At 40.2% G+C, this 27,697-nt stretch overlaps 1 protein-coding gene and 1 pseudogene across 1 annotated transcript in view; both read left to right on the top strand.

Annotated features, from left to right (window-relative positions):
- Window positions 1–2,267, top strand: part of LOC123751855 (putative neural-cadherin 2) — a 157,245-nt gene extending 154,978 nt beyond the window's left edge. The window contains exons 21-22 of the mRNA XM_069333074.1: window positions 487–738; window positions 1,702–2,267. Coding sequence (XP_069189175.1) covers window positions 487–738; window positions 1,702–1,775 — 326 coding nt within the window. The 3' untranslated portion in view covers window positions 1,776–2,267. The remainder of the gene's footprint in view (window positions 1–486; window positions 739–1,701) is intronic.
- A 4,142-nt stretch (window positions 2,268–6,409) lies between these two features.
- Window positions 6,410–27,266, top strand: LOC138369648 (xylosyltransferase 1-like; annotated as a pseudogene).
- The last annotated feature ends 431 nt before the right edge of the window (window positions 27,267–27,697 follow it).

Here is a 27,697-nt window from a genome sequence, read left to right as displayed (position 1 = left end):
CATTGACCAGAAACCCAATATAGCAGGTATGTAGCCCTCCTCCTACCAGCCTGGACCAAGAACCCCAACATAGCAGGTATGTTGTCGTCCCCCTACCAGCCTTGACCAGAAACCCAACATAGCAGGTATGTGGCCCTCTTCCTACCATCCTGGACCAAGAACCCCAACAAAGCAGGTAGGTGGCCCTTCCCACTGCCAGCCTGAATCAGAAACCTTAACCTACCAGGTCAGTGGCCTCTTGAGTTGCATTAAGTACTTGATCAAAGCCAGCGAATGGCTTCATCCCGGTAGGCATCAGAGGAGCCCTTCAATACCATTCACAAGTGATTAAGTATCTTTATAGTTTCAGCTTTCATATGCTATTCGGATCTCTGTGTATAAATCGCTTGCCCTTGGAGAGAACTGTATTTATATCTTTATCTTGTCAGCTTATGTAAGTTTTTTTCTGAGAATGTTTTGTTTATTTCATTTAATAATATTGGGCAGGCGTAGATGTGCTGCAGGTGGACGCCGCCTCTGAGACCAGCAGCATGGAGCTCCAGAGACGGAGCGGGTCCTCAGTGTTGGTCCCGGACGTTGAGCGTGGAGGCCGGAAATCCGGAGTAACGACGTTGGAGAAGGGGAAGCAGAACGGCGTCGGCGGTAAGAGAGGTACCGACAGTATCCCTCCCGCAGGGGACCACCTGAGGAATTATGCTTACGAAGGCGATGGCTCTTCTCCCGGATCACTGTCTTCCTGTGAGTTTGAACTGCTGTGTGTGGAAGATACATGATTTTGTTTTACATGTTTTAAGACCAGAGAATTGTTTGCTGCACTCATAAACACATGCAGAAACACACACACACACACACACACACACACACACACACACACACACACACACACACACACACACACACACACACACACACACACACACACACACACACCACAATCACATACCATTCATCCACACATGCTCACGAGTGAGCAGATTACTAGAAGAGTACAAGATTACATTTTGTTCTGTAATTAAGAAGTTAAATTCTTACCTGTAAAACCGTGTTATTTTTAGTAATAATGTGCAAGGGGTCGTCGGATCCCTTATTTCATCTGTTGTTATAAATTTGCTATTCTAGGATGTCGCAACAAATTAATACGAATGTATGTCACATTAAGAATAATCTGAAGTGTGTTTTTCTATAGATCATCCACGTAAATTTAACCTGTGTTGTGATAATATGCGATGTTAATGCTTCAATAGTTTTGTGGATCCATTAGCAGTATTAATGGATTTCTTTCCTACTGAATGTTCCACGCCAGCTCCAGACCTCACTTACGTGATATATATCAACGTTCCAATTAATTTTCTCATTGATATATCACGTTAGTGGGATTTCCTTGTCTTGGAAGTTAGGGTTCGGTTGATGACCTTTACCTACACCAGAGTGCTTGGGGTTTATATGTGAAACTTGGACCAGCTTCAGTAGAAGCCTGCTAACCTCCCGTGTATTCAGTGAAATCCCTGGTTGTATAACTTAGACCATGTTGTGGTACAGTGGTAAGGTGCGCGGCTTGACGTACCTTGATCACTGGTTCGAGTCACTTCAGTGCTCCAAATGATTTTCTAATTACGTTTAGCATTAATATAACAATACTCTCAGTGCCACTCTTGCAGTATCAGTGTCACTATAACATGCTGAGTAAAACTGTTACTTCAGGTCTGGAGAGCTGCAGCGGAAGTGCCAAGTTTCTGGGCGGATTCCGTGAGGTGGCGCACATGCTGGAGTCCTGACACACCGCCAACACCAGTCCACAGTCCACCCACTCAACAACAGCCTCAGGCAAACCAAACGGGGCCTCGCCCGTGACAGCAGTTATCTGCACCTCCATTGGAGCCAACAGAGGGGTAGCAACCTCCACCCTGTACGTAACGACTAGGCCTCTGTCCCTGTCAGCCAGTGACGACTTCACGCGGCTGCAAGACCTTGAGTGTGGAGTCAGTTCTGTCTCGCCGCCAACGCCAGACCCTCCTAGTGCCTTCGGAAGGAAATGATTAGCTTGTTGGTAGTGAAGAGTTTTTAAATATCTGTCCAGAAATTCATTCCCGGAAGTGAAACAAATCTTTTGTGCTTTTGTATCACCATAACCGTTAACTGTTCCCTGTTGTTTGTCTGTGCACAAAACCATTTTTATTACTTAATATTTGATGCAATTCGTGTAATTATTCGTCCAGTTTCAAATAACTTTATACAAAGAGAGAGAGAGAGAGAGAGAGAGAGAGAGAGAGAGAGAGAGAGAGAGAGAGAGAGAGAGAGAGAGAGAGAGAGAGAGAGAGAGAGAGAGGAGAGAGAGAGAGAGAGAGAGAGAGAGAGAGAGAGAGAGAGAGAGAGAGAGAGAGAGAGAGAGAGAGAGAGAGAGAGAGAGAGAGAGAGAGGAGAGAGAGAGACTGAGAGGAGAGAGAGAGACTGAGAGGAGAGAGAGAGAGAGAGGAGAGAGAGAGACACAGAGGAGAGAGAGAGAGAGAGGAGAGAGAGAGAGAGAGGAGAGAGAGAGAGAGAGAGAGAGAGAGAGAGAGAGAGAGAGAGAGAGAGAGAGAGAGAGAGAGAGAGAGAGAGAGAGAGAGAGAGAGAGAGAGAGAGAGAAAGAGAGGAGAGAGAGAGAGGAGAGAGAGAGAGGAGAGAGAGAAAGAGAGGAGAGAGAGAGAGGAGAGAGAGAAAGAGAGGAGAGAGAGAGAGGAGAGAGAGAGAGGAGAGAGAGAGAGGAGAGAGAGAGAGGAGAGAGAGAGAGAGAGAGAGAGAGAGAGAGAGAGAGAGAGAGAGAGAGAGAGAGAGAGAGAGAGAGAGAGAGAGAGAGAGAGAGAGAGAGAGACAGAGAGAGAGAGAGAGAGAGAGAGAGAGACACTCTTCATCCACGTACTGGGTTGTAGACAATATAATGGTTTGGTTTAATGTTGGACAAAAGGCCTGTCAACCATGGGAGAATTATTAAGGCCACTGCATTATCTTACTGACCAACCAGAAAGTATACATTTAATTATGAATATATTCCAGGACTAAATTAAACTCTGAACAGTATATACACCGAGAAGTGAAACACATCTCTCGGTGGGTATATCCCTTGGGCGGTATTCATTTGTTGAAGCACTTGTTAAATGAAGACTCTAAGGTTGGTAGGAGACATTCTTGCAAGACTCATGCTATTTACAGCAAATTGCCTTAACAAAACAATTGCAGAAAAGACGGTGATGACATTCATTGTCAGGCAGAGAAAGGCTTTTCTGTTCATCTTAAAGAAGTTATGTCGTTTAGTCAATTTTATGCTTGCATGCTTCATACGCTATTCGAGTCATTCTTATTAAAGTAAAAAAATTCAATTTCCTGTTTCCTGAACGACTTACAACCACTAACAAGAGGTATCACTAGGACCCATAATTTTGTCTACAGAATTAATATTGAACAATACACAGATAGATCTCTTGAAGAACTTGTGAGTGACAAGGATGGAGATCGAGCTGTGAAATATTAGCTTTCTTTATGGATAACTATATAAAATATAGTGTTTTATTTAATTATGACTGCAATAATTTTTTGTATATATTAATTTTATTTTGTAACGTAGCATAAGGCGTTGTTATCAACGTAATTTTTTAAATAAAATTTTTTTGCGTGTGGAAGTGTTGTTTTCGTGTTGTCCTCTTGGCCCCTTGGTGGCCGGCCCAGTCGTGGTTTCAGGCGTTGCTTGCTCGGTGTCTGAACCCGGAGGTTTTCCAGCACCTCCACCTCTTTCAGCACCTCGGACCGGTGCGTCACGTGACTGGTTCGATCTTCTCGATTCTGCGCTTATGGTATTTTTGACTCGAGCTTGTCATCTCTTCTATGGTGACTAGGTGGTTTCCTTGTTAGTGTCTCACCTGCGGGTTTCGTTTCAGTGGCAGTATGAAGTTTCCTGGCGGTCCTTCCGTTTTTTTTTTACTCTTCGTCGTTGTACTCGCTTTTGGTTCCGGTGGTGTTGTCCTTTCTCTCTTAGTTGTTCCATGACCGTCATCTTATGCTGAATACTGTCTCCTCGTATCGGGCGGCACTGGCGGAGCCGCTTCAGCTTACTTTCGGTATAGATGTTACTTCTGCCCCGTTTCGCAAGCGTTCTCGTGCGTTGTTTCACCTCCGGCCTGCTCATGCGCCGCCTGAGCCGTCCTGGTCATTGGACAGACTGCTCTCCTATCTCTATTCTCCTTCGTTTGTTGTGGCCCCTTCGGTTCAGGATTGTTTCTCGAAGGCTCTCTTTCTGTTGGCATTGGCCTCTTCGAGGTCGGGTCGGCGAGCTTCATGCACTCCTCCGACGCAGGGGTTTCTGCTCTTTCGGGAGTGGTAATCGGTTTGTTCGTCTGCAGCCGTCTCCTTCTTGTCTGGTGAAGAATGAGACGGCTGCTTTCCGGAGGGGTCCTTGGGTTGAGATGCCTGGTTGGCTAGGCCAGGGGTGCATCATGTTTTGTGTCCGGTTGCGGCCCACCGCCGTTATTTGCGCGCCACGACTTCTCTGTTCGGGGACGCGCTTTGGGTTGATCCGGTTTCCCTTTTTCCCTGTTCGCGAGTTCGGGTTTACCAGGTCGTTTGCAGGGTTAATAAATCTAGCCAGCCTGTGCTCTATCCCCGTGCTCATGACGTTCATAAGTTCCCTGCTGTTGCTGCCGTCTTTAACAACATGTCCTGGGCTGACATTAGGGCTCGGGGTTTTGGGCAGTCGAACAGGGTCATGGCTGCGTGCTACCTCGTGAACGTTCCTGGGTCTAGTCGGGCCTGTGTCGCTTTGGGTCGGCGGATGCAGCCAGTTGTCTCGACTCCGGGTTGAGGAGTGAGCAGCGACCGCCTCCCGGGTAAGTCCCTCTGGTTTTCCACTGTGGGTAGTTATCTCCGGGGAGCCGTAGGGGCTCCCCCCAGAAAACCAGAGATGAATATAATAATAAGCCATTTTCTGGGTGAGACCCGGAGGCTTCCCGGCAAACCTTCCTCCCCCTGTCGGCGGGTTTTTCGCTTGTTTTGATGTCCAGCCTCGGATCTCGGAGGTGGATTGCCAGTGCAGTGGTTTGGGGCTCCCCCATTCCCCTACCTGGGAGGGGGAAGCTGCGCAGACAGCGGCGAGGCGATGTGTGACGTCATGTTCGTTTCTGTTAGGAGAGTTCTATACATATGTTCACCAGAATAGGGGTTTGTTTTGGGACGCTTACCTTTCTGGGTGCCAGACCCGGTTGATGGCAGACATAGAATGCTTCCAACCACACGGGGGTTTCTATAGGCCATTGCTCCTCGTGCCTCTTCTGAGGAGGACAGGTTCTAGCTCATGGTCCCCAGTAGGCCCACAGAACTCCATACACATGACTGATGCCAAAGACTGACATTAGCATATCCACCGGAATAGTCCCGGGGGAGCCTCCGGAGCTCACCCAAAAAATGGCGTTTCATTATATTCAACGCTGATATTTGTGCTTACTGGTTAGGGCTAATATTGTGAATAATCAATTGCTGATTGCTGTAGGGATAATAAATATTTTAATAACTTAGTTTAATAGTTTTTGTTTAGTTAAAATCTTTATAAAGTGCTCAAACTGAATGTCATTGTATTATGAGTTCAACAAATTCTTCAGCATTTGTGTAAACTTCTTCATTCACTTTTGATCACTTACAGTTTATTTTGTCATTACTTATTACAGACCATTAATCCTTCAATACTGTTTTAATTGGTAAATGGTGAACTGTGATGAGCAAAATATGAATAACATGCTCAGTTCAGCTTTTCAATATATTGTATGGAGCTTATTTTATGAATTCCTGTGATGGAATATGATTGGCGTGATGCAGTGCATGATATGCGGATCATTTGGCTACTTTTTTAAACATCTTTGCGTCTGGCCAGTAACTGGATGGATGGCCACGTAGACTGTAGAATCTTTAGCTAGGGGGGAACCTAAACCTAACAGGTTTGATGTCCCAAAAATGGGATATAAAAAAATATTGCCTTATGCCTAATTAAGGCTGTTGACATGAAAGCAGACTTTGAAATTGGAATGGAAATGCACATTTCAAACTTTGTGATGCACTAGTCACATGTTATCAGAATTGTTTTTATTTGATCTGGGAAAATCTCATCACTCTTGTTCCTGAATGGTATTGCCACTCTGGATGGAAAATAAACCCTTGCTTTACCATAACATAAGTAAATGTTGATTAGGTCTGTGTGCATATTTGGTAAAATGAAGGGCAGGCTATTGATAGGTCCATTATTGTTGTTGTTGTTTTGTAGGTTCCTACTGCATAAAATCTAGTTATGTTTGGTATATTGTGAAGCTCAAGACTTTTCGCAAGTCACCTTCACACCAAAATTGTTCAAAGTCATTCTGATTTGAGTGTTTTCCTACATTGCTCAGTTCAAATGACTGAAATTTGTGTTACCAGTGAATTACAGTTTAAAATGCTAGAAGAGTTCCATTTATTACTTTTAGACTGTAGCTGCTTCAAAGACCAATTTGGAGCATTAATTGTGCATTCTCAATCTTCACTTACAAAAGGTAGGAGAAGTAAGTAATTATCAATAGAAGGCACTAAACCGGGAAAAGGTAGGAGAAGTCAAGTGTAATTATGGAATTTAATCACCACCACTGATATCAGTATACTGTATTCACAAATAAATCAAGAAATAGAAAGATGACACTTAAAATTCTTCTATTTAAATTTTTTATCGGGTATAATAGCCATGTAGTACATAGTGGTTTGAACCTGTCTGCACTTCAGTACTATTGCATATAAACCCATAAAATACAAGCACACACATTTCAAACACTTATTCATATAATGCTTAATTGTATAATCAGTTTATTACTTAATTGTTTTTTCTCATGTTTTATCTCAAAACCACCACCATACTTCAACTTACCAGTATCTTAATTACATTAAATATAAATTTTAACAGAAAAACTAAATCCTCTCGTTTTCCTCCCCATAAAGTTGATCTTACTGAGTGCTCTTTCAACAGGAATTCCCGTAGATGGAGGGAGTGACTGGCTGTGTATCAATCGTGATTTTGTTGAATATGTAGTTAACAGTCAGGATCAGCTTGTGAAAGGCCTCAAGAAATCTTATTCCTATTTCGCTGTTACCTGCCGAGGTAAGCATTCCAGAATGCCTGTGCCCCTTGTCTCAGATTTTATTTCATTTTAATTATTCCCGTTTCTACAGTGTGTGTTTGTGCAAGTATGTTCCTTGTAGGTTGGAAGGATTAGCTCTTGGGCCTGCCTTTTTATCATCAGGTATCTAATTAAAAAATGATTTTAATTTCTTATTTCCCTGTGTTATCTACATTTATTACTGTGAATTTAGTTGTCTTGCATTACCACCTTTAAGATTTCAATCTGTTCACTACTCATGCACTGAAAGAGTAGTTCCTTCCCATACTCTTGTAATTATCTAGGTGAGGTTAAATGATGATGGTGGCTCATGGTGTCCCCGTTTTCCCCCAGGTGCTCTTTGTCATATAATGTTTTAAAATTACTGTACTGATGGTTTAGGCTTCCACCACCTTTTCACTTAACTTGTTCCAACCGTCTACAACTCTGTTTGAAATAGTGAACTTTCTAATGTTTCTTCAGCAGCTTTGTTTCCTTAGTTTGAATTTTAGTCCTCATGTTTTTGAAGCTGCAGTTTTCAAAAAATCTTAGTCAATTTTGTCAATTCCTAATACTGTTTTGTATGTAGTGGTCATATCACATCTTTTTCTTTTATCTTCCAACTTTAGCGTATTAAGAATATATAAAAAGATACTTATTGAAAAATTATTATATGTACTGTAAAATTAGTATATGTGACGTAAAAGGGAAAGAATATAACAGTTGCTCTTCTGGCAGGTGGAATGCCAATCACATTATATGAGAAAAAAAAATAAAACAAAGTAAATAAAACTGCTTCTGACCTCTTTACGGTGTGAGAGCTGCGGGTAAAGTTCAAAGAATGAAAAACTTTAAATATATAATAAAAAATGACTTTAACAACAAATAAAGCAACTCCCATAATCTACTTGGTGAAACACAAAACACAATGTAATATGAACAGGTAACAGTTACGCTAATAGCAAATAAAGGTGAAATATATAACATACAATAAGCAGCACGCATCTACGGTTTCCTGGAAGGTTACAGTAGACGTTACTGCTGAGAGCACGAAGTGTATTGTGAGGACCGGCTGGTGGTGAGCTGCTTATATAGGCGTCCAGGCCTAGTGTAGGTGGCGCTGATGTGCAGGGAACTATCGCCGGCAGTCTCAAACAAGCAATTAAGGGCTGGTCGACCGTCGAGTGGCGCCTGGACCCCAGACAGACAGAAGTGTCCAGGTGTCTCGGGTACTTGAGGGTAGAGGGAGGGGTGGTGTCTGTCTAGACACAGGCTTCTGAGCACTTATTGTTGTTGATTTCTTATACTGGAGTATGCAGATATGTTGTTGAATAGGCGGTAATGGAATAGGCAAGATCTCCTTGCCTAAGAAAGAGATTACCGTAACAATATGTATATCATCTTTTTTGTGCTCTATGCCACCTACAGTTTTAAAACTTTCGATGGTTCTGACCTACAGTATATACACTTCATATGTAACCCTTTCATTCAATACTCTCCATCCATCTACCATAGCTTACAAATTAGAATTTACATGAATGTATTGTTTCCCTTGTTTTCTTAGTTTGAATTTATGGCCTCTTGTTCTTGATGGAGACGCGTTCAAAATTTGCTCCTTAACAATTTTATCGATTCAAGTTGCAGTTTTGTATGCGGTGATTATATAATTTATTTTTATTATGTTTAAAAGTTTTGACATGCGTGTGTGTGTTATTGTAAACATTTTATGCTCTAATGTATTCACATTTATTTGCCCCTTATTATGTGAAACAATATGTTAACTATTTAATTACAGTTAAATCTTGAGTGTATACGAATGACATAATTTCCAGCAAAGAAGATATGCATGAGGTGCAATATTAGAACTTTTATGCTGATTACCTGAAAGACATTTGTGGCTTTTCAGAGATAACCTAAACCCTCGTTTTATTTTTCCAGTCATTCTTTCATACTGTCTTGAGCAACTCGCGATTCTGCCAGTCATTCATGGACAACGATCTCCATGTAACTAACTGGAAAAGGAAACTGGGTTGCAAGTGTCAGTACAAACACATTGTTGACTGGTGCGGATGCTCACCCAATGACTTCATTCCAGGAGACTGGCCTAAGCTCGAGGTTAGTTATAATTATATTATCGAGTGAATAATTATATTTTCAATGGTTGGAAGCTATATTCCAACCATTGCTTTAACCTTAACAAAAAGCATTTACATTGCCTGTGTTAAGAAAATCTTTCGTTGTAATTCAGTTAAAGAAATCCATTATTGACTGATGATATTTGCTAAAGTGTGTGTTACTACAGTGCATAATTTTGGTCTGGCTTTTGGAAGCAAAATGCTACCAGGCCTCTGAACTTGTGTTGGCATGTCTAACACAAGTACCAGAATTTGGTATGCTCATAGAGGCAAAGGGTGCATGGGATCCAAGATCATCCCAAGACTGAGTAAAACTCACCTGGGATGTGCAGATGAAATAAACAGGCTACTTATCTTGATTCAAGATAGAAGAATGAAGCCACGCTAGCTGGAACCTGGCCAACCCACACCTTTACTCACGTGGTCTTGCATGCATTACACCATCATCTCAACAGGGAATACTTTCCTTGTCTAGATAAATTACAACAGTCCTTGTAGCATAGTAGTACTGTGCGCGTCAAATACTTTGCTAGCAATTTCTGTTAGATTCAAGCCCTTGGCAGGGAGGATTGAGTGGGAGCCGAGCCTTAACTGTCCTAAAAAAATAAAAAGTTCACCCAACTTTTGTTTAGTGTCATCTTCTCTGGTGTCATTTTGCATTCCCATTTCCTCTATAGAAAATTCTGCTGTGAAGGGGTTCAGGCATCCTCCTTTCTGGAACTTCTTCTCTTCAGTTGTTTTGCTCAGGGTAGTACTTTGGACTTGGCCCGCTTGTCAGCCCTTTTGTAGAGTCGATAAATGACGTTAGGCTATAGTCTGGTTCGTGGGGGATTCTTTGTATCTTTATTGGGTTCTTCTTGAGTGGTGAACAAGAACTTTTTCAGTTTAGTTATGTGGTTCCATATGCTTATTCACGTCTGGTTTATGCAGTTCGGCGTGAAGTAGTTAACTTCACATCTCTCGTGTCTGGCACTATTGGGTATTTTAATGGCTCTAATTGTTAGTTATATTTGGGCCCATTGAGATTGTTGATTGGTTCTTGATGATGTCTGTTACCTATCGTACGTTACGGCTCGTGATCCTACAGCAGCCAACTTCAATTACGTCTAGGGATACTACACAACTGCTGTTCTCAATAGCGAATCACCAGTATAACCCCTTAATACGTAATGAGCACAAAAATAGAATCTTCACATAGGACTGAAGAATATATCAATAATTTATATACATATATTCAAGACAGTATAATATAAAAATACAGATGGTAAAGTTAACTTATAGAATATATGAAAGAATTGTCATGGCACAATATATATAATAGTAACTATGGCACAACAAAATATAACAGACTTATCTCCCACATGTTACTCCTCCTGGTTCCCCGAAGCTACTGAACTCTCGCTCTGTCGCCACCCACATTCTCACCTCCCGTCTGCCTCATCCCAGGATGAGGGATGGAAACTAAGGACTTTTTAATATTATAAACTAATTGAACAACCACTTGTTCTCAAAACACATAAGACTGCAAGTTACATATAATAGTTGCTTACAAAATATATAAGTATAATGACACCTGTTTAATTACAGTATATAAAACATTTCCTAACTAAATAAAAGTGACATCTGGAACTCTCAAACTGAACAGGTTTGAAACTGAACTCTGTGTGTGCAGAGACAACCGCGCTCTTGTCCACTGACGCTGCCAAACCACACGACAATTTACCCAAAACACAATGTGTGTACATATACATGCAATGATAAAATAAAATAATATTTATTTTAAATTTATATACGTATTCTGCTAGGAGTACGTAACACTTCCACCTCCAAGAAAAAAAATGCAATAGATTGAAGATCAATGGCATTTTTTCAAAGTAAAATGTATGACACTTGAGATTTATGGTATTAATTACACCAAACATGTAAAAGTAATAAGAACACATTTCTGGACAAAAATGAAAACACTCCAAATATAGTCTTACAGGAAACTCAGAAATTTCAGTCTTATGACTATGTTCTACATATGTGTCACTGGAGTATGCAAATTTATCTCTCCAAGGTACTATCTCATTTATTTCACTTTGTTTTAGATCATATTTCACACACCTATCTACATTATCATTAGTAGCATGAATAGAATTGTCAATAAAGGTAGCTGCTTTCACACAGTTATCATGGCAATTTTGCTTTTCATATGTTTCTACTATTTCTCCAAGATCAGTTTCATTTTTCCATGTGATTCCTTTTCTACATGGTGAATTTTCCCAAGACAGCCTCGATTTTCCATTACTCCCTTTTTCTGGAGCTGAACTGCTTAATTGAAGCAGGCTGTATGTTGAGTTGAGTTGGGACTTCTCCTGGGTATGCTCTGACACAGACATCTGCTCATCACTCTTGATCCTCTGTGGAACACATACTCTCGCCCAATGGATACTAAAATTAGAGAAAGTAGCATTAAACCTCACAATTATGCATAAGACTTTCCCATTCATAGAACCTTCCGAAACACAAGACACCGACTTATCAAACCTTTGACCTTCCAACCAAGAAATACAACCCAAGACAAGTGCAAAGACTACCTGATCGAACTGACTCAGATGATCCATAAGGAACACAGAAATCAATTGCCTCATAACTCTGTCATAACGATCAGTGAAAGAAAACAGGCATATGCCTAGGCACCATATCTCAATCATAACTCTCAAGACAAGTTCACACCCTCTGATGGTGAACTTGAACACAACACACACATTCATCAACCGTCTAGTCTTCCAAGAGACTAAATAAAACATGCCGAAAACTTTACAACCCTCACCATCACTTCTCAAGTGATTTACGTCTGATGACAACCAATCAACCAAGAGGTTTAAGGGTCTTAACATCTTGAAGATGAACAGCAGATTACCTGGAAAACGCCCAAGGACAATCTGAAACCCTTCACAATGATTAACTCTAGGTAGGATAACCTTATCCTCCAACTTGAATTGCACCTCTGGAGCCTCAAACATCTGCTCCCCAGTATGATTTAATCTTTTACCCACAATATGACTCTGAAAGTCAACTCCAATATGACTCTGAATGTCATCACCACACTTGAGTGGAACATACACTTTTATCACTCGTGCATCAAAATTAACTGGATCTGAATATAGAGACACTGCTCTAGCATAACTCACCACTTCCTCAGAACTGGATGCACAACCTACTTGAGTAAACTCTCTCTGCTCCACCACAAGGCTTGACAAAGATGTCCCACAGTCCATTACTTCACAAGAAAATGGCTCCTGCAGAATAAAAGTAGATTTCAACATCCTACACACACTCTGACTCAATGTACACAATGAGAAATACTTACTCCACATAGAATAAGAATCACAACTCCTCAACTTAGATCCAAATGCTACTTTACCACTCTTAATGATTTTACCAAAATTTCCTCCCATGACTTCTGGAGCTGCTTGGAGTACTGTCTGCTCACAATCAATAATATCACTACCAAGCTGGGTCACATCCTCACAGACAACTGAAGAGGGAGGCTCAATGGGTCTCCATCTACTCAACAGAAGCTGATCCTCTGGCTGCTTTCCCACACTCTCCAAAACTGGATCTACAGTACAGACTGTCTCCTTGCTTCTCTCTGAAATCTTAGGGTCAGTTCTACTCAAAGCACATAAATGAAAGGAATCTGAAGCGAGCGGGCAAGTAACAGGTAGTTTGACCTCCTCCCCTATTATATCACCGTGACTAGGGTGAGGCGGGGCCTCTACAACGGACTTACTCTCGACAACTGATTCGAAACTTGGAGTGAGCGGGAATACTTCTGCCAACCCGACATCTTGTCCTAAACCATTCACTTGGCTGGAATACAGAGTCGTGGCTTTTAAGTTTCTCTCAACTCCTGGCACAACGTTCGTCGTGAGCGGGCAAGACAATGGTACATGGACATCCTTTCCCAATTTATTGGAATAAAGCAGAGTCATAGTATCAGGCTTACTCTCAACAACTAAATCGGCCACACAGGAATCTGGAACAACCACATCCCACTTCTCCACTGAAGGGGTACTGGTTACTGGAACAAATGCTTGAGTAACAACATCAGAACTGACAACTGGATTTATATTAGTACTGACATCAGCACAGGTAGAAGGGACAAAACCATCTTCTACAACAGGTTCATTCATAGAACTAACTTCAGCACAGGCAGAATAAACATGGTCTGCAACTGGCTGTTTACACAACAGGGGATCAATCTCACCCACAACATGATTTATGGCCACATCATTACCCAATATAACATCCACACCTGGGATGGGCAACTGTGTACTAACACCCACAGTGCATAAACGTGGTGTAATGGTGGATCTGAAATTAATGTCTATTAGAGGTACAGTTTTACATCCTGCAACACTCTGAAGAACAACAAACTTTCCTGTCTCTCTCTTTTCAACATCAGAAAGAATACTGGATGAAATTATGGTTTGGGAAGCACCTGTATCACGAAGAATAACCACTGGCTTCCACTTCCCATTAATACACAAGACTTCACCTGAAGACATATATGGTGAATACTGGTTCACCCAATTGGGGTTTACAGTTACATGTTTATTAGTAAGTTTATTTTGCACACCTCTGCAATAAATGAGACCAGTTGGTCGTAACTCAGGGTGCAATATAAAACATGAATGAATTCCATGGCCTTTTCTCTTACAATGGGAACAGGACCTTACAGTGGACACACTGGTAGAACCAACTGTAGGTTTAGAAATAACCTTATTATTATTTGACATTCCTGACAATGAAGTAGCAGGATTAGGTTTTGTAAGAGAAGAGCTCATGGGAGTAACTGGAGTACTAGGACGGGATGGATTCTGATAAGGAGTACGGTGAGCATTATAATTTACTCTACGACTAGACTTAGGTGAAGTGGCCGTAAACGGGGCCTTAGTCAACAACTCATGCTCATCCGCGAGCTTTGACAGCTCATAAATGTCTGTTACATTCTTTTGTTCTGCCATAAAAGTAGACAACTGGTCTGGGAGACATGACAATACTTCTTCCATTATAAGAAGATTCTTTAAAGCATCAAAATCAGTGACTGCAAGTGACTTTAACCATCTGTTGCAAAAATTCGTCTTCTGACGAGTAAAATCTGCTATTGTCTGATCACTTGTCCTCCTTAGATTTCTGAACTTTTGCCTGTGTGCCTCTGGATTTAGTTGATAAGCATTTAAGATGCTTTTCTTTACAAATTCGTAATCAAAGCTATGAGCGTCAGGTAGGGATGTGAAAACCTCCTGACTACGCCCCTTAAATTGAGACTGCATAATGGCTACCCACTGATCCCTTGGCCAGTTCATACTGATGGCAATTTTATAAAAATGTGCAAAGAAAACCTCAGGATCTTCCTCATTGAACTTGGGCAACTCTATATACTTATTCATCCTGATGGGATTATTATCACTATTTGTTGAAACATTACTAGTATTTCCATGCCCAGCTGCCATACGCTGTGATTCAAGCCTGAAGTTAGTGTCAGCCATTTGTTGTTGAATCTCTAATTGTTGCTTCTTTGTGGCTTCTATTTGCAACTGTGCCGCAATTTCTAAACGCCTAGTCTCTAGCTCCCTTTGCTGAGCTTCAGCCTCTAATATTTTCTGTTGCTGTTGAGCTTCAATCTCTCTTTGACGAGCTTCAGCCTCTAATATTTTCTGTTGCTGTTGAGCTTCAATCTCTCTTTGACGAGCTTCAGCCTCTAATATTTTCTGTTGCTGTTGAGCTTCAATCTCTCTTTGACGAGCTTCAGCCTCTAATATTTTCTGTTCCTTTTGAGCTTCAAGCTTAGCATTGGCTATTTGCGCTTCTAACTCAAGACGCTTTAACGTCATCTGATCACTCGACTCCTCTCTTAACTCTTCTAGAATTTCTTCCTCTAACTCCCCATTCTCAACAAAATGCGTCACAATGACTTTCAATATTTGGGCTTTAACCATTCTATTGCTGGCGGTCAAATCCAACTGATTTGCCATTTGTATTAACTCAGTCTTTTTAAGGTTCTGAATCCCTTCAAAGTCTGGTTGAGCCACCAACGCTGCAACTTTCTCCTCCATCGTTACTAACACTTGGCACTTAATTCACAAAATAATTAAAACAATGGCACTGCACTACACTTCACTGTAAAATTGTCACCACACTGAAAATTCGCTTGGCCTCACTGCACAAACAAAATATATAGGATGACTTACCTCAAAATCGTGAAACGTTGTTACTTGACACACAGGAAGGCTTGCTTGGCACATGGAATAGTTCTTAAGAAACACACAGAGACACTTGACACACTGGTACCTAGGAAGGCAAGGTTAGATTAGCATAGTTAAGTTAAAGTGGGACAATATTTCCCGGCACAGGCCCCCATAACTCTTTGTTACCTATCGTACGTTACGGCTCGTGATCCTACAGCAGCCAACTTCAATTACGTCTAGGGATACTACACAACTGCTGTTCTCAATAGCGAATCACCAGTATAACCCCTTAATAAGTAATGAGCACAAAAATAGAATCTTCACATAGGACTGAAGAATATATCAATAATTTATATACATATATTCAAGACAGTATAATATAAAAATACAGATGGTAAAGTTAACTTATAGAATATATGAAAGAATTGTCATGGCACAATATATATAATAGTAACTATGGCACAACAAAATATAACAGACTTATCTCCCACATGTTACTCCTCCTGGTTCCCCGAAGCTACTGAACTCTCGCTCTGTCGCCACCCACATTCTCACCTCCCGTCTGCCTCATCCCAGGATGAGGGATGGAAACTAAGGACTTTTTAATATTATAAACTAATTGAACAACCACTTGTTCTCAAAACACATAAGACTGCAAGTTACATATAATAGTTGCTTACAAAATATATAAGCATAATGACACCTGTTTAATTACAGTATATAAAACATTTCCTAACTAAATAAAAGTGACATCTGGAACTCTCAAACTGAACAGGTCCAGCTTTCCCGTATCAATCAAGTAATAGACGTGTGCAGAGACAACCGCGCTCTTGTCCACTGACGCTGCCAAACCACACGACAATTTACCCAAAACACAATGTGTGTACATATACATACAATGATAAAATAAAATAATATTTATTTTAAATTTATATACGTATTCTGCTAGGAGTACGTAACAATGTCCTTATCCACCTGTGCTCGGTCCTCTTTGGTGTTTTTTCCTTGAGGGGGGGGGGGGAGGGCTAGGTTGCATCTAGAGTGACAGCACTTATGTGAGGGTGTAGAGTAGCTGAACTTGAAAGAAGCCCTAGTTACCATCTGGTAGCACACCTGGTAACTGTTGCATGAATTGTAAACCTTGGGTTAGCTTCCTTGCCTTGTTTCAATCTCTTCGATCTATAATCAAGATACTGAATGTAGTTTGTTTTGTTTCGCCTTTACTCTCTGCCTGGGTTTTACTTGGTTCCACCTCAGATCTCCATGTTTCCCTTACCTCAACAAGCACAACAGTCCTGATCCTCTTGTTAGATAAGTTTTAGCAAGTCTACAGACCTGGTAGAACTCTGGGTGTGTGTGTATTAGCACCAGGGAGCTGCTGCAGCCAGCCAGAAAAGGGTGCTTCATTACATTCATGCTTGATTTTTTCTGAATGCTAAAAAATATTACTAAAGCATTTACTCATGATAAATATTAAATATATTTTTTAATATAGGCTTCTTGGTTGCTCTCAGGAGAAATATTCTGTATTCTGTTTAGTAGTGAGTTGACCTTGACCTGTACTTGGCAACCAGGTTACATGACCATATGAAAAGTTCCTCATAACCGTGGGACAGAGGCCATTGAAGACATAGTGAGAGTTATAGTATCCAGGCCCTTGCTCGGAGTGACACTGAGGGGCCACTTAGGAAGAAGAGTTTCCTGTACTCACAATCTTGTTTGTTTCAGGCTTCTTCATCACGCAACCTGTTTTTTTGCTCGCAACTTTGAGCCAGTGATGAGCCAAGCAATTATTAACCAGGTGGATGCATGGCTCTACACTCCCTATTACTCTTGTAAGTACATTTCACCAATTTGTTAAAATATAAGTTATATGGTTTTATATCTGTTGATACCTTTTTCTCTCTAATTTTGCTGTTCTGTTTTATCTGGCAGTCCCCCTCCATATTATTTTTAAAGAAGTGACCTTGTATAAGAATGAGAACATTTCAGAATTTGTTTTGAATACTTTAAGTATTTGTCAAATAATTACCATGTTCATGTTTGGACATATTATAGGTAAAGTAGGGATTACATGCTGACATTGAGATAATTTTGGTTGCAATAAATAGGACATATATAGTCAAAGTATGACTAAGCCGTGTTCATTTGCAAGAGTAATAAAGAGTCTGAGAAAATGAAAGAGACCAAGTGTAGCTCTAGTAACCATTAAAGTGAACTGGTGAGCTCATTTTGCCTCCCCCATAGTAGGTCACCGTTGCTTATTCTTGCAAGATCTCTATTACCTTGCAGTAATTTTCTGTAGGCAGAATGGTTTGTAGGTTTTGATAATATCTTTTTATTTGAATGTGGAAAGTTTCTTGTAGCATGTAAGACAACAACATTATCTTAAATCATCATCTGATTTTTAAAAGTTTTTATGAATGACTTCTTTATTAAAGGCTATTACACTATTCTCAAATTAACCAACCCGACAACATTAAAGATTGTTCAGATCAGCAAATTTTAATATTGATTTGATTGCTGTGAATATCTTGCATGACACAGGTGAGTAGTTGCTAACTATTGAATGGTTCTTCCATTTTTGGACTGGTCCTACATGAGCATTCTTGTACGGGGATGGGCCGTATACCTTGTGCCTGGGAGGGGGGGGGGGGGGAAGGCATCACCTCAAGCACGAGGTGATGCCAGTTGGTCTGTACAACTCCCTAACTGTCTCAGGCTGAACTTATTTACCCCAATTGCTCTTCCTATGGTGCTGTCATTACTATCATTATTACGGTATTATTATTTTATTTTATGAACTAAGGCTAGGGACCATTGGGATAGTATTAATACAATAAACTAAGGCCCGGTAGATCTTGTCTTCTATCCCTTCTTACTGCTTACCTTATTACTCCTGGTTGTGCTTCTGCAGTATACAGCTATCCTTTTTTTGTAAGATTTCCAGATATTGTGCAGCCATGTTTTTCGTAGTATAATTCAGTATAGTACTGTGTATCATTTTCTTACATATTTTTTTCTAATTTTCAATGGTAGCCACTCCTGGGCTAGAGAGATACTTGAAAAATCGTTACCATAACAAGGATAAGCTGGATGGTGGAAATGCTGCAGCCTTGACGCTCTACCATGCAGGGGCTAGACTCGGTACCAGGGCGTTGGCTCAGCTCGTCAACGCCGAGAAGAGCAAATGCAATGTGTATGCAACTTTAGTTCTTCAGGTTCATTCATACCATCTTGGTGATACATTCATGGTAAGATATGGTGTTCATTGTACACACAGTGGTTAAATGTTTTGACAGATATTATTAGTCTTAATGTGTGTTAATTGGTCATAAGATGACGTGAAAGAATAATTTATTGATGTAAACTACAGAAAGTTGAAGAGTACACGGAAACCTCAATCTGTCAAACCTTGCTCCAGCGAACCTCCAATTGCAACGCATGTTTGCAAGCTGGATCTAATCACCAATTTGCCAAACACTTAACAAGTGTTCGTTGAAGCCAAAGAGAGAGCATTAAGCCTTTATGAATATGTAGCACTTGGAAGGGATGAAGATAAGGATTTGAAATAAAATGGAGGAAAGAAATGGTGCCCAACCACTTAAGCGGTTAGGGGATTGAACACTGACTTGCAAGCAACAAGATCGCTGCTTTAATGTCTAGTTACAGTGGTTGAGATGAATTGGGCCTTGTCCCATTAAGTTTGCTGAATAAAGGTTGCACTGAACTCAGTTTATCCCTTTGATTTTTAAGTTTGTTGACTAAAACTAGTTTATCTAGCACCAGTTTATTTGTAATTTGTATTAATTTGATACTGGGTTTCATGTGTAGCTATATACTTCAGATTAAACTTCTTAGATTTGATTCTTGTCATTATAATTTTTAATTTGTTGTATTAAGATCACATACTTTTCAAGAACTTTGTGCAGTACTGTTAAACCTGTTTATAAGGATCATTAGCTGATGGAATTAAAGGACACTTACTTGAAGCTCTCACTTTGATAGGACTCTAGAGTACTTGAATGGATTTATTATATGTCTCGTGTAATATCATTAAGCAGAAATGAGTGTTTCTGCCATTCAAGATGATTTCCAAACAAAATTTGTGTGATCTCTGATGGCTAAAGGAGTTGCTGCGTATGACTGTATAGCTGAAGTAATAAATTTATTCCCACATATATGTTTTTCATGATAAATGCAGAGGTTTATATTTGTAATAAATTTACTTATTCATTTTCATTTTCTGTACAGAAAGCGTGTATGTATCTTTAAAATATGTTTATTGTGATTGCAGGTCGACTGTGGAATAGCGGTCATATTAAGATAGAAAAATATGACTGATTTTGTTTCAGGGGACTTTTGGTTCAGTACATAGGCAATATTGACAGCCTGAGAGCCTTTCCGATCGAGACTTGGATTTTTCCACTTTTCAAATATAGACTGCCCTGTGAGAAAACAAACCATAGATTACTTGTAAGTATGAATAGTATCATTTGATTATCTTGTCTTTACATTTAAGAATAATTAATAATATAAAAATGTTAATATTTAATGTCTCATTTGAGCCTTGAGGAAGCTTTATCAGAATGCAAAGACTAATTTCTCAACACTTGTCTTTTTTACAGCATTTTAAAGGTAGGGTCAGAATTTGATGTGAAAGATCAATTTTTTCGCAACTTGGGTGGAGCTCTGGGGCCCAGCAATGATATAACTGTGGTCACAAGATGATCTGGAGCAGTAACAGGTGATGCCAGAGTTGCTGGAGAGGACACCGTACAGCACCCACTTGTTGTATTTAGTGATCCAACTTCAACTCTTGCTGCTGAAGGGAAGATCACCTTGGAACCTGGAGGACAGGTCTTGTCATCATGTTTCCATCTGTAAGCTGTTGCCCTAATATTTACAAATTCTTGTTTTTTTGTTTTGTTCTTGCAGTAGGAAATATACAATACTGTATGTTGTTTCTGTTTGTAATTTCACTATTAACCCTTTCACTCTGGAACATTTTCTGGGAGTCCTCCTCAGTTGCTTCATTCATGGACCCCAGAAGCTGGACTCAAAAATTACAATTCCACAAAATAACCACATCTTAATTCTCCATAATGACATATACAGAAGTAAATCGGCCAGATAAGACACATGCTCAGGAAATAACAGCCAAACTATGCATAGCCTCAAGTGAAACACAAGACCTGACAACACAGGAATAGAGCCAGTCTTGACAGCCACTTCACATCAGCAGGCCTTAGAGTGGAAAATAAGCCTATCTATTTCCCAGTAATGAGACTCTAAATTAGCCAGCTCATAGAGGAAAGAACCTGAGCTCTGCAGACTAGATAATTTTAGTTGGGCTGGGGAAAAATGGGACACACTGGAGGAGGGTGTCCTGTTTTTCTAGGAGAATTCCTTTGTGGCTCAGTAGCTATCTTGCTATCAGCAAGATAGCTACAGGGAGATACATTCAAGCTACAAAAGTCACATCAGTCACAGTTCTTTTTGGCCTAGTGTTGACCAGAGCCAAAACCTGGCCCCGCCTTACAGTGGCAGAGAATAATTGACATTATGCCATTTCACTGGGAAAAAATCAGAATGTCAGCAAAGCTTTATAGGCATCTGCTGGAGTCACAAGAACCAAAGCCTTGAAACTGCCAAACAACTCTCCAAACGAAAGGAAATAATTTATTTGAAATTAGCTTGAACCCTTTAGTATCGATTGTTGCCACCAGGAGAGCTGCAGCTGGTCAGATCCTTTCTCACTTACTGCTGGGTGAACAGGTAAATTAGGTGATAGGAAATGTGCCCAACCATTTCTGTCTCACCCGGGATTCTAACTTGGAATTTTCTATTGTAAATCAAGAACGAACCCGACTGTACTACTGGGACCCGTAGGTACAATAAGTATTATTGTGACTTATTTTTTATATATCTTGATGTTATCTTGAGATGATTTCGGGGCTTTAGTGTCCCCGCGGCCCGGTCTTCGACCAGGCCTCCACCCCCATGAAGCAGCCCGTGACAGCTGACTAACACCCAGGTACCTATTTACTGCTTGGTAACAAGGGACATAGGATGAAAGAAACTCTGCCCATTGGTTCTCGCCGGCGCCCGGGATCGAACCCGGGACCACAGGATGACAGTCCAGCGTACTGTCCGCTCTGCCGACCGGCTCCCCTATATATTTGTTAGTTATATTTTCTGAAATAAAATTTTACTTTTGGATTTGTAACTTCAGTTTCAAAATGCCTTACAGAATGTTTTAATAAAATCATATTGTCAAGAAATAGAACATAATAGAAATGTTTCACTGAAACTGAATTTTCTCTGCAGTAGAATGCCCACTACAAAGGAAGGACTTGAATCAACTTGGTTTGGATAATAATGTCATCAATATTTTTGTTTCATTCCACATCTGCAGCATTGCTTCTCACTAATTATAATTATTTTGCATTTACCAGGTAGTTTCCCACAACTTTGATATGCGTAAACAATTGCTTCCCGGGTCATGGATGGTTAGAGTGATGATTGATAATGTTGTGAGAGCCTCACACTCGTTCCTCATACTGCCGCTGCAGGTCGTGCACGGCCGCCAAATATCAGTCAAAGAGGCCAGGTAAGAGAACACTCACATTGCTGAATTCATTAATTTTGTTTGATTGTGTGATGTAGTTGCTTAATCATTAGATATAATGTAAAAGTCCTAATTTTGTAGAGAATTCATGAATCTGTAGTACTATATTTATAACGCTCCACTGAAGTCACTACACAGAACAAAGCAGAAGCAGGCAATGTTCTATTGATTGATTGATGGAAGCTCCCAACAGGAGCAGAATAAACTCCTTGAAGACCTTCCATGCCAACACCTGAAAACAACAAAACAGATGCGTGCAATGAAGCTAAATGTTATTGAGGAAACCTGGATGCATAGCCATGCCATCAACAAGCCCATGGAAATGCACCTGGGAGTAGAAGGGACAAGGTTTACATCAGCTTTAACTGGGTGGGAGGATTCAACATATTCCCCACCTGGAAAAACAGACACCCTATGTGAAAACTGCACAAACACTAGACCCCTACCCAAGCAATGTCAACAAATACTTTAGAACACTCAAAGAAACTATATATGCAGCAGATTCAGACCGTGGACTAGTTAGTAGATATATGTTCACTCAACTAGCAAGGAAACGAGTTAAACAACCTCTCAGACACTGGAAAATAGTACAATATGACCATACTAGATGACTTCTGATTGAAAGACCAAACTTGAGACGATGCATACAACATGCCAACACTGAACCATATCTCTCATAAACAAGGAAGGACAAAAGTTGCCACAAATAAGCAATGGATAAATTATCAAATAGTTTCTCTTTAACAAAATACCTGAAAATGGCTATATCTATGCCACTGCAATAGCCTTACAGCAAGAGATATTAATAAATTGCATACATACCATCAAACTTGTTTTTAGCATGAACCCCTTATGCAGGGACACTTAGTCATAAAGAAGACGAGTCAATTTATCTATAATAAGTGTAGTCTCATTTGTGCCAGTTAAACATGTGAAGTGGCTTCATTTCCTGAGTCTTGGAAGGATCAGGCCCCACCACTTGGTCACTTAAAAGTGGTGGGGCCACCACAACAGCGACAACAGGTGGCTGTTGTACCACCTGATGGTGGTGGGGTAGTTTAATTAGGGGGGGGATTAACTTGTTTTAGGATTTTGTTTGCCAATTTAATATTCCAAACATTATTCAGAGGTATTATGCCTGGAGAAATGTACTTGTCCCTGGTGTACCAAGATTGTCACTGGGATCTGACAATCAGTGTCAGATCACTGACCAGTACAATATTTATTGTACTGGTAACAGAAACTAAGGGAAGCTGCAAAGGAACCACTCGGAATGGGGCATTACATTTCACGCTGCACTCTATTCTTTACATGTTCAGCTTTTTGTGCTGGTGTGCCACTTCCATCTCCACCCATTGTCCAAACATGGTATTTTCTTTATGAAATTCATTGATAATTTCATTTTATGATGAAATTGTTTGCAATTTTCAGGGCACTACACAAAGGGCCATCGGAATCCTACAGTGATGCAGATCTCAGTAATACTTGCCTCCTCCTTAGTCTGGGACATCATGGCAACTCCTCAGCACAGGAAGTCTCTGCCTCTCACTCAACTTTATATGGTCCACAGCTGTCACAGTGGATCGATGAGCTAGTCACAAGGTACAGTGAGCCCTTTAAGGGATGCATTCCAGTAAAACTTCAGCACATTGAATTTGTGAATATTGACATAAATGGTACATTTGTGAACATTGAATGAGGGCAAATAGGGAATGCATTCTAGTGACAATGCAAAATTTACTTTTTGCTGCTGCTATATATTTTATCTAAATATTGTTGTTATTACACCTTATCTGAAGATTGTTATTAAGTAATCCTACTACTATCCAGCCACATACAGTATTTAGTGTAGTCTTGTAGAAAGTACTTTTGCACAATCACCAGTGATGTACAGTTCCCTCCCACTTCTACACACTATAATTTAGCGACCTCCACTTGAATGTAGTGTAAACAGTTATACCAATATTACTGTTTATTTTCCAATTTTACACTAGTTGTTAGCCATTATCACCAAGAACTTTATAATTTTTTGAGCTATTACATTTACTTGATCTGTGATGTATCAATAAACCATATTATGCAGTCATATATCATTATGGAACTGGCACTATTGTCGTCATATCTTCAGCCATGTTATTGTGACTCATCGTCTGCATATAACCCGGTGACTGTTACAGGATTAACAGACTGAAGCCAAGTGCTATTGGATATTATCTGTTCAATCCATGTTCATAGTGAAGGATTGAGGTTATCAGATTTATGTGTGTGATCTACAGATTATCGCCGCTTGATTACTGAAAGATTTGAAATAATTCTAAACTTGCTACCCGATTCTTTTGTTTTGTGACTAAAACCCACCCTAAAGTGCCGACCCAGGGTCCACAAGTGTGTGTACCATACACGTTGCAGTGTGACAGTCCAGCTTCGCACACGGAGCCAACACGTTCATTGTTCCGTGATGCCCTGCCCCATGTCTCACGTACGTCATGCATGTTCTTTGGAGTTGCCATCCATTACGGTGACCGAGTAACCTCGCATGTTCAACCACGTGTGGTAGTGAGTGAGGTTAATGAGAAGAAGAGACCGCCATCTATGCAATCCATGAGTCAAGCCAGTGTCAGTGCAGCCAACACATCATCATCCAGCTATTATGGATGTGTGTTTGTATTGGGAGGGAATGTGTCAAGGCCGGCCCACAGTAAGTACAAATCTCTACTACTTTTCCCAGGGTTGCCCCGTGTAGATCTTGGTAATTAACTGACCGATTAAGTATACCTCCTTTCCGACCACTTCAGTTGAGTGGTAGAACAACTGAGGTGACCCACAAATGTCAAGATGTTTACCTGAGTGGGAAGTGCTCTGGGTATTTGTTCTTTGTATAAGTGAATTAACATACACCACATATAGTCTCTCAGTGATGTATGCGTATTTCAATGATTAATAGATAATTGTGAAATTGATTTCAGTGATACAGTGATATTGTGTGCATTATTGATGTCATTGATAGTGTTACTGTGAATTTCTTGATATTGTTGTGTATTGCCCGAGTGTTCTGTTGGAACTCCAATCAGATGTCGTTAGGCAGTAACTGTCGGGGTGTTCACTATTATTCAGTTACTTCACTATTGTTCCGTGCAAGTGAGTAGAGACTGTGTGTCTTCTCATATCAGCACCGTGGGAACTATTCCTGCTGTGTGTGATTTGTATGGTTTTGTTGAGCCACTCTTGATTAAAGTAATGTAAAGTTCCCAATGTATTAATAAATTTGCTGATAAACATTATTATTAGTTTTTGTCTTTTTGTCAGCATTTCCCTATGTACTGCCTCATACACTTATTCCACTTAATTATTGGGTTCTGGGTATAGAGACCCCAAGTCATTTCTTTGGAAAAGCATTTATACATTGGAGTGAGGCTGACGACCCAGTGACGGGTGATTCCTCATACTCGACTGGAGACAGTGTGGTGTGCACCTCTTCTCTATTTGAAATACAGCGAATCTATGTGGCTGCTCTCGCACACATTTTCTGTCAATTGATAGCTTCCAAAGTGACCACCATTGTGATTGGGGCTGTTGCATGCAGTTGAGATCATTGAAGAAATATATACCCTCACAACCAATAAATAAAATGAAGGAACAATGACCTTTCAGTCTGGCCTGGACCAATATCAAGACACGATTTGATAATGGCTCAAGACAGACCAAAACGTTGTCATTTCTTTATTATTTGATGTGTTGTTGGGTCATTACTGGGTTACACATTTCTCGACTGTAGTTTCTCACTTTATAGACTTCTAAGATTAAATTTCATATTCTTGGTTGGTGTCGTTTTCCCTGCCTTGAACAGCCTTGACCTAGTTGCAGTACCACCATCTGTTGGTGTTCAATTAGCCCCAGGTGACTTGATGGTTGTTCGAGCAGTTGTGTAGGGGACTAAACTTTGCCTCTGTCATTTTTCCTTTGGGCAAGGTGTGGCTTTGGTAGTAAATTTCTGGGTGAGCCTCGGTGGCTTCCTGATCCCCTCCCTTCCAAGTTGTCAGGTGGCTGCCTACATTTTCCCCTAGAACTGAGCTTGGAAACACGGGCTGGCATTGGGCCACCTCCTCCCTTTTCCCCTCAAATGAGTGGGGTAGGTGGGGTGAGCAAAATCGCACATGTTTTGAGAGATTTTGATAGTTTGTTTACATAGTTGGGGGAGCTCTTTCAGCTGGTTTTGAGCCTTCGGTCTCTCCTGAATGCACCATTTGTTTGTTTTTGTCTCGCCGACTTTCTGGAGGCCATCCCGAATAAGGTGACAGTAGTAAATGTCATTGCTCCCTGTGACTCTGTGATGGGGCCGGGTTCTGGCCTCAATAGGCCTCTAGAACGTTACAGCTGATGTGACCCAGTAGAGGGTAACCATCTCAGCATATAGCTGTAGGGAGCCACTGGGGCTCACCCAAAAATTGCATTTCATTACATTCAATACTTGTTTTATAATGTTAAGTAAGAGTTCAGTAGGGTTTAGTATTTTTCTAATAATTTTTACTACTAAATGTATACCAATATAAAAAATACTGGTTAAATATGATTAGCTATAGTATGCTAATGCTAAAGCAGTCTAGAGTTTCATTAAAAGTTTTGAAACTTTGGGTTTCTTAAAGTTTTTAAGAAATTCTTAAAGAATTTATAGTATTCCTTGTACTGTACTGAGGTTCAGATTTTCAAGGTTCCACTATATTTTAAGGTTGATTTTAATTTGAATGTGCTGTTATTTTAAGTGTGAAAAACTAAAGGCAGAATTTTAATATTTATACTATTGAATATCCTTAAATTTTACCTTGCCTTATTAATCATTTTCAATTCGGTTTGTCGGGTGACTAATAACATGTAAACAGAACCAACATGTAAAATGTGACAAATGTTGAATATCTGCCCTCATGACAGGTTCTACACTATTCAAGATTCTTGATACATTGCTAGTCCAGATGAGCCAGAGTGTGTTCGTTCCTTACTTGATCCCTGTGAGAAAACGCCATGGAGCTCTCAGTCTCCCGATCCCAAGTCTCACCTTGGAGAAGTGGACCAACCGAGTGAGAGAATTAACGATTCCTACCGAGTCGGAAGTGGCGAATTCAGATAAGTATGGCTCTGTGTATAGATTTACATAGTTTATATAAAATGAGCTAAGAATTAATAGGTATGTCTATAGGCATGATATATAAACAAAAATAATGGGCATTATTAATAGGTATTACATCATTACCAGATATTGATATATGCCACAGTGTCAGGAATAAAGGCTTTGCATGTAAAGTTGGTGTACATTAAGTGTTGATATTGCTTGATGTGCGTTGCTGGATGTAAATTGCTTGCTAAGTGGCCTATAGCATTCAAATTCACTAGAAATTAATGTTAGAATACAATATATCCTTATAACTGCTATTCCCGTGTTTCTAGTGTTTAATATTTGTTTTGTGCAATTGATGTGATATCAATACAGCACATGATCAGTGTTACAAGATGAAATTAATTTATATAAAAATATGAAAGTAAAATGCACATTGCATAAAA

Source organism: Procambarus clarkii, chromosome 29 (genome assembly GCF_040958095.1).
Source record: "Procambarus clarkii isolate CNS0578487 chromosome 29, FALCON_Pclarkii_2.0, whole genome shotgun sequence".
Lineage (NCBI taxonomy): Eukaryota > Metazoa > Arthropoda > Malacostraca > Decapoda > Cambaridae > Procambarus > Procambarus clarkii.
The sequence above is the reverse complement of the archived record's forward strand: the minus strand, read 5'-3'. Positions and strand labels throughout refer to the sequence as shown.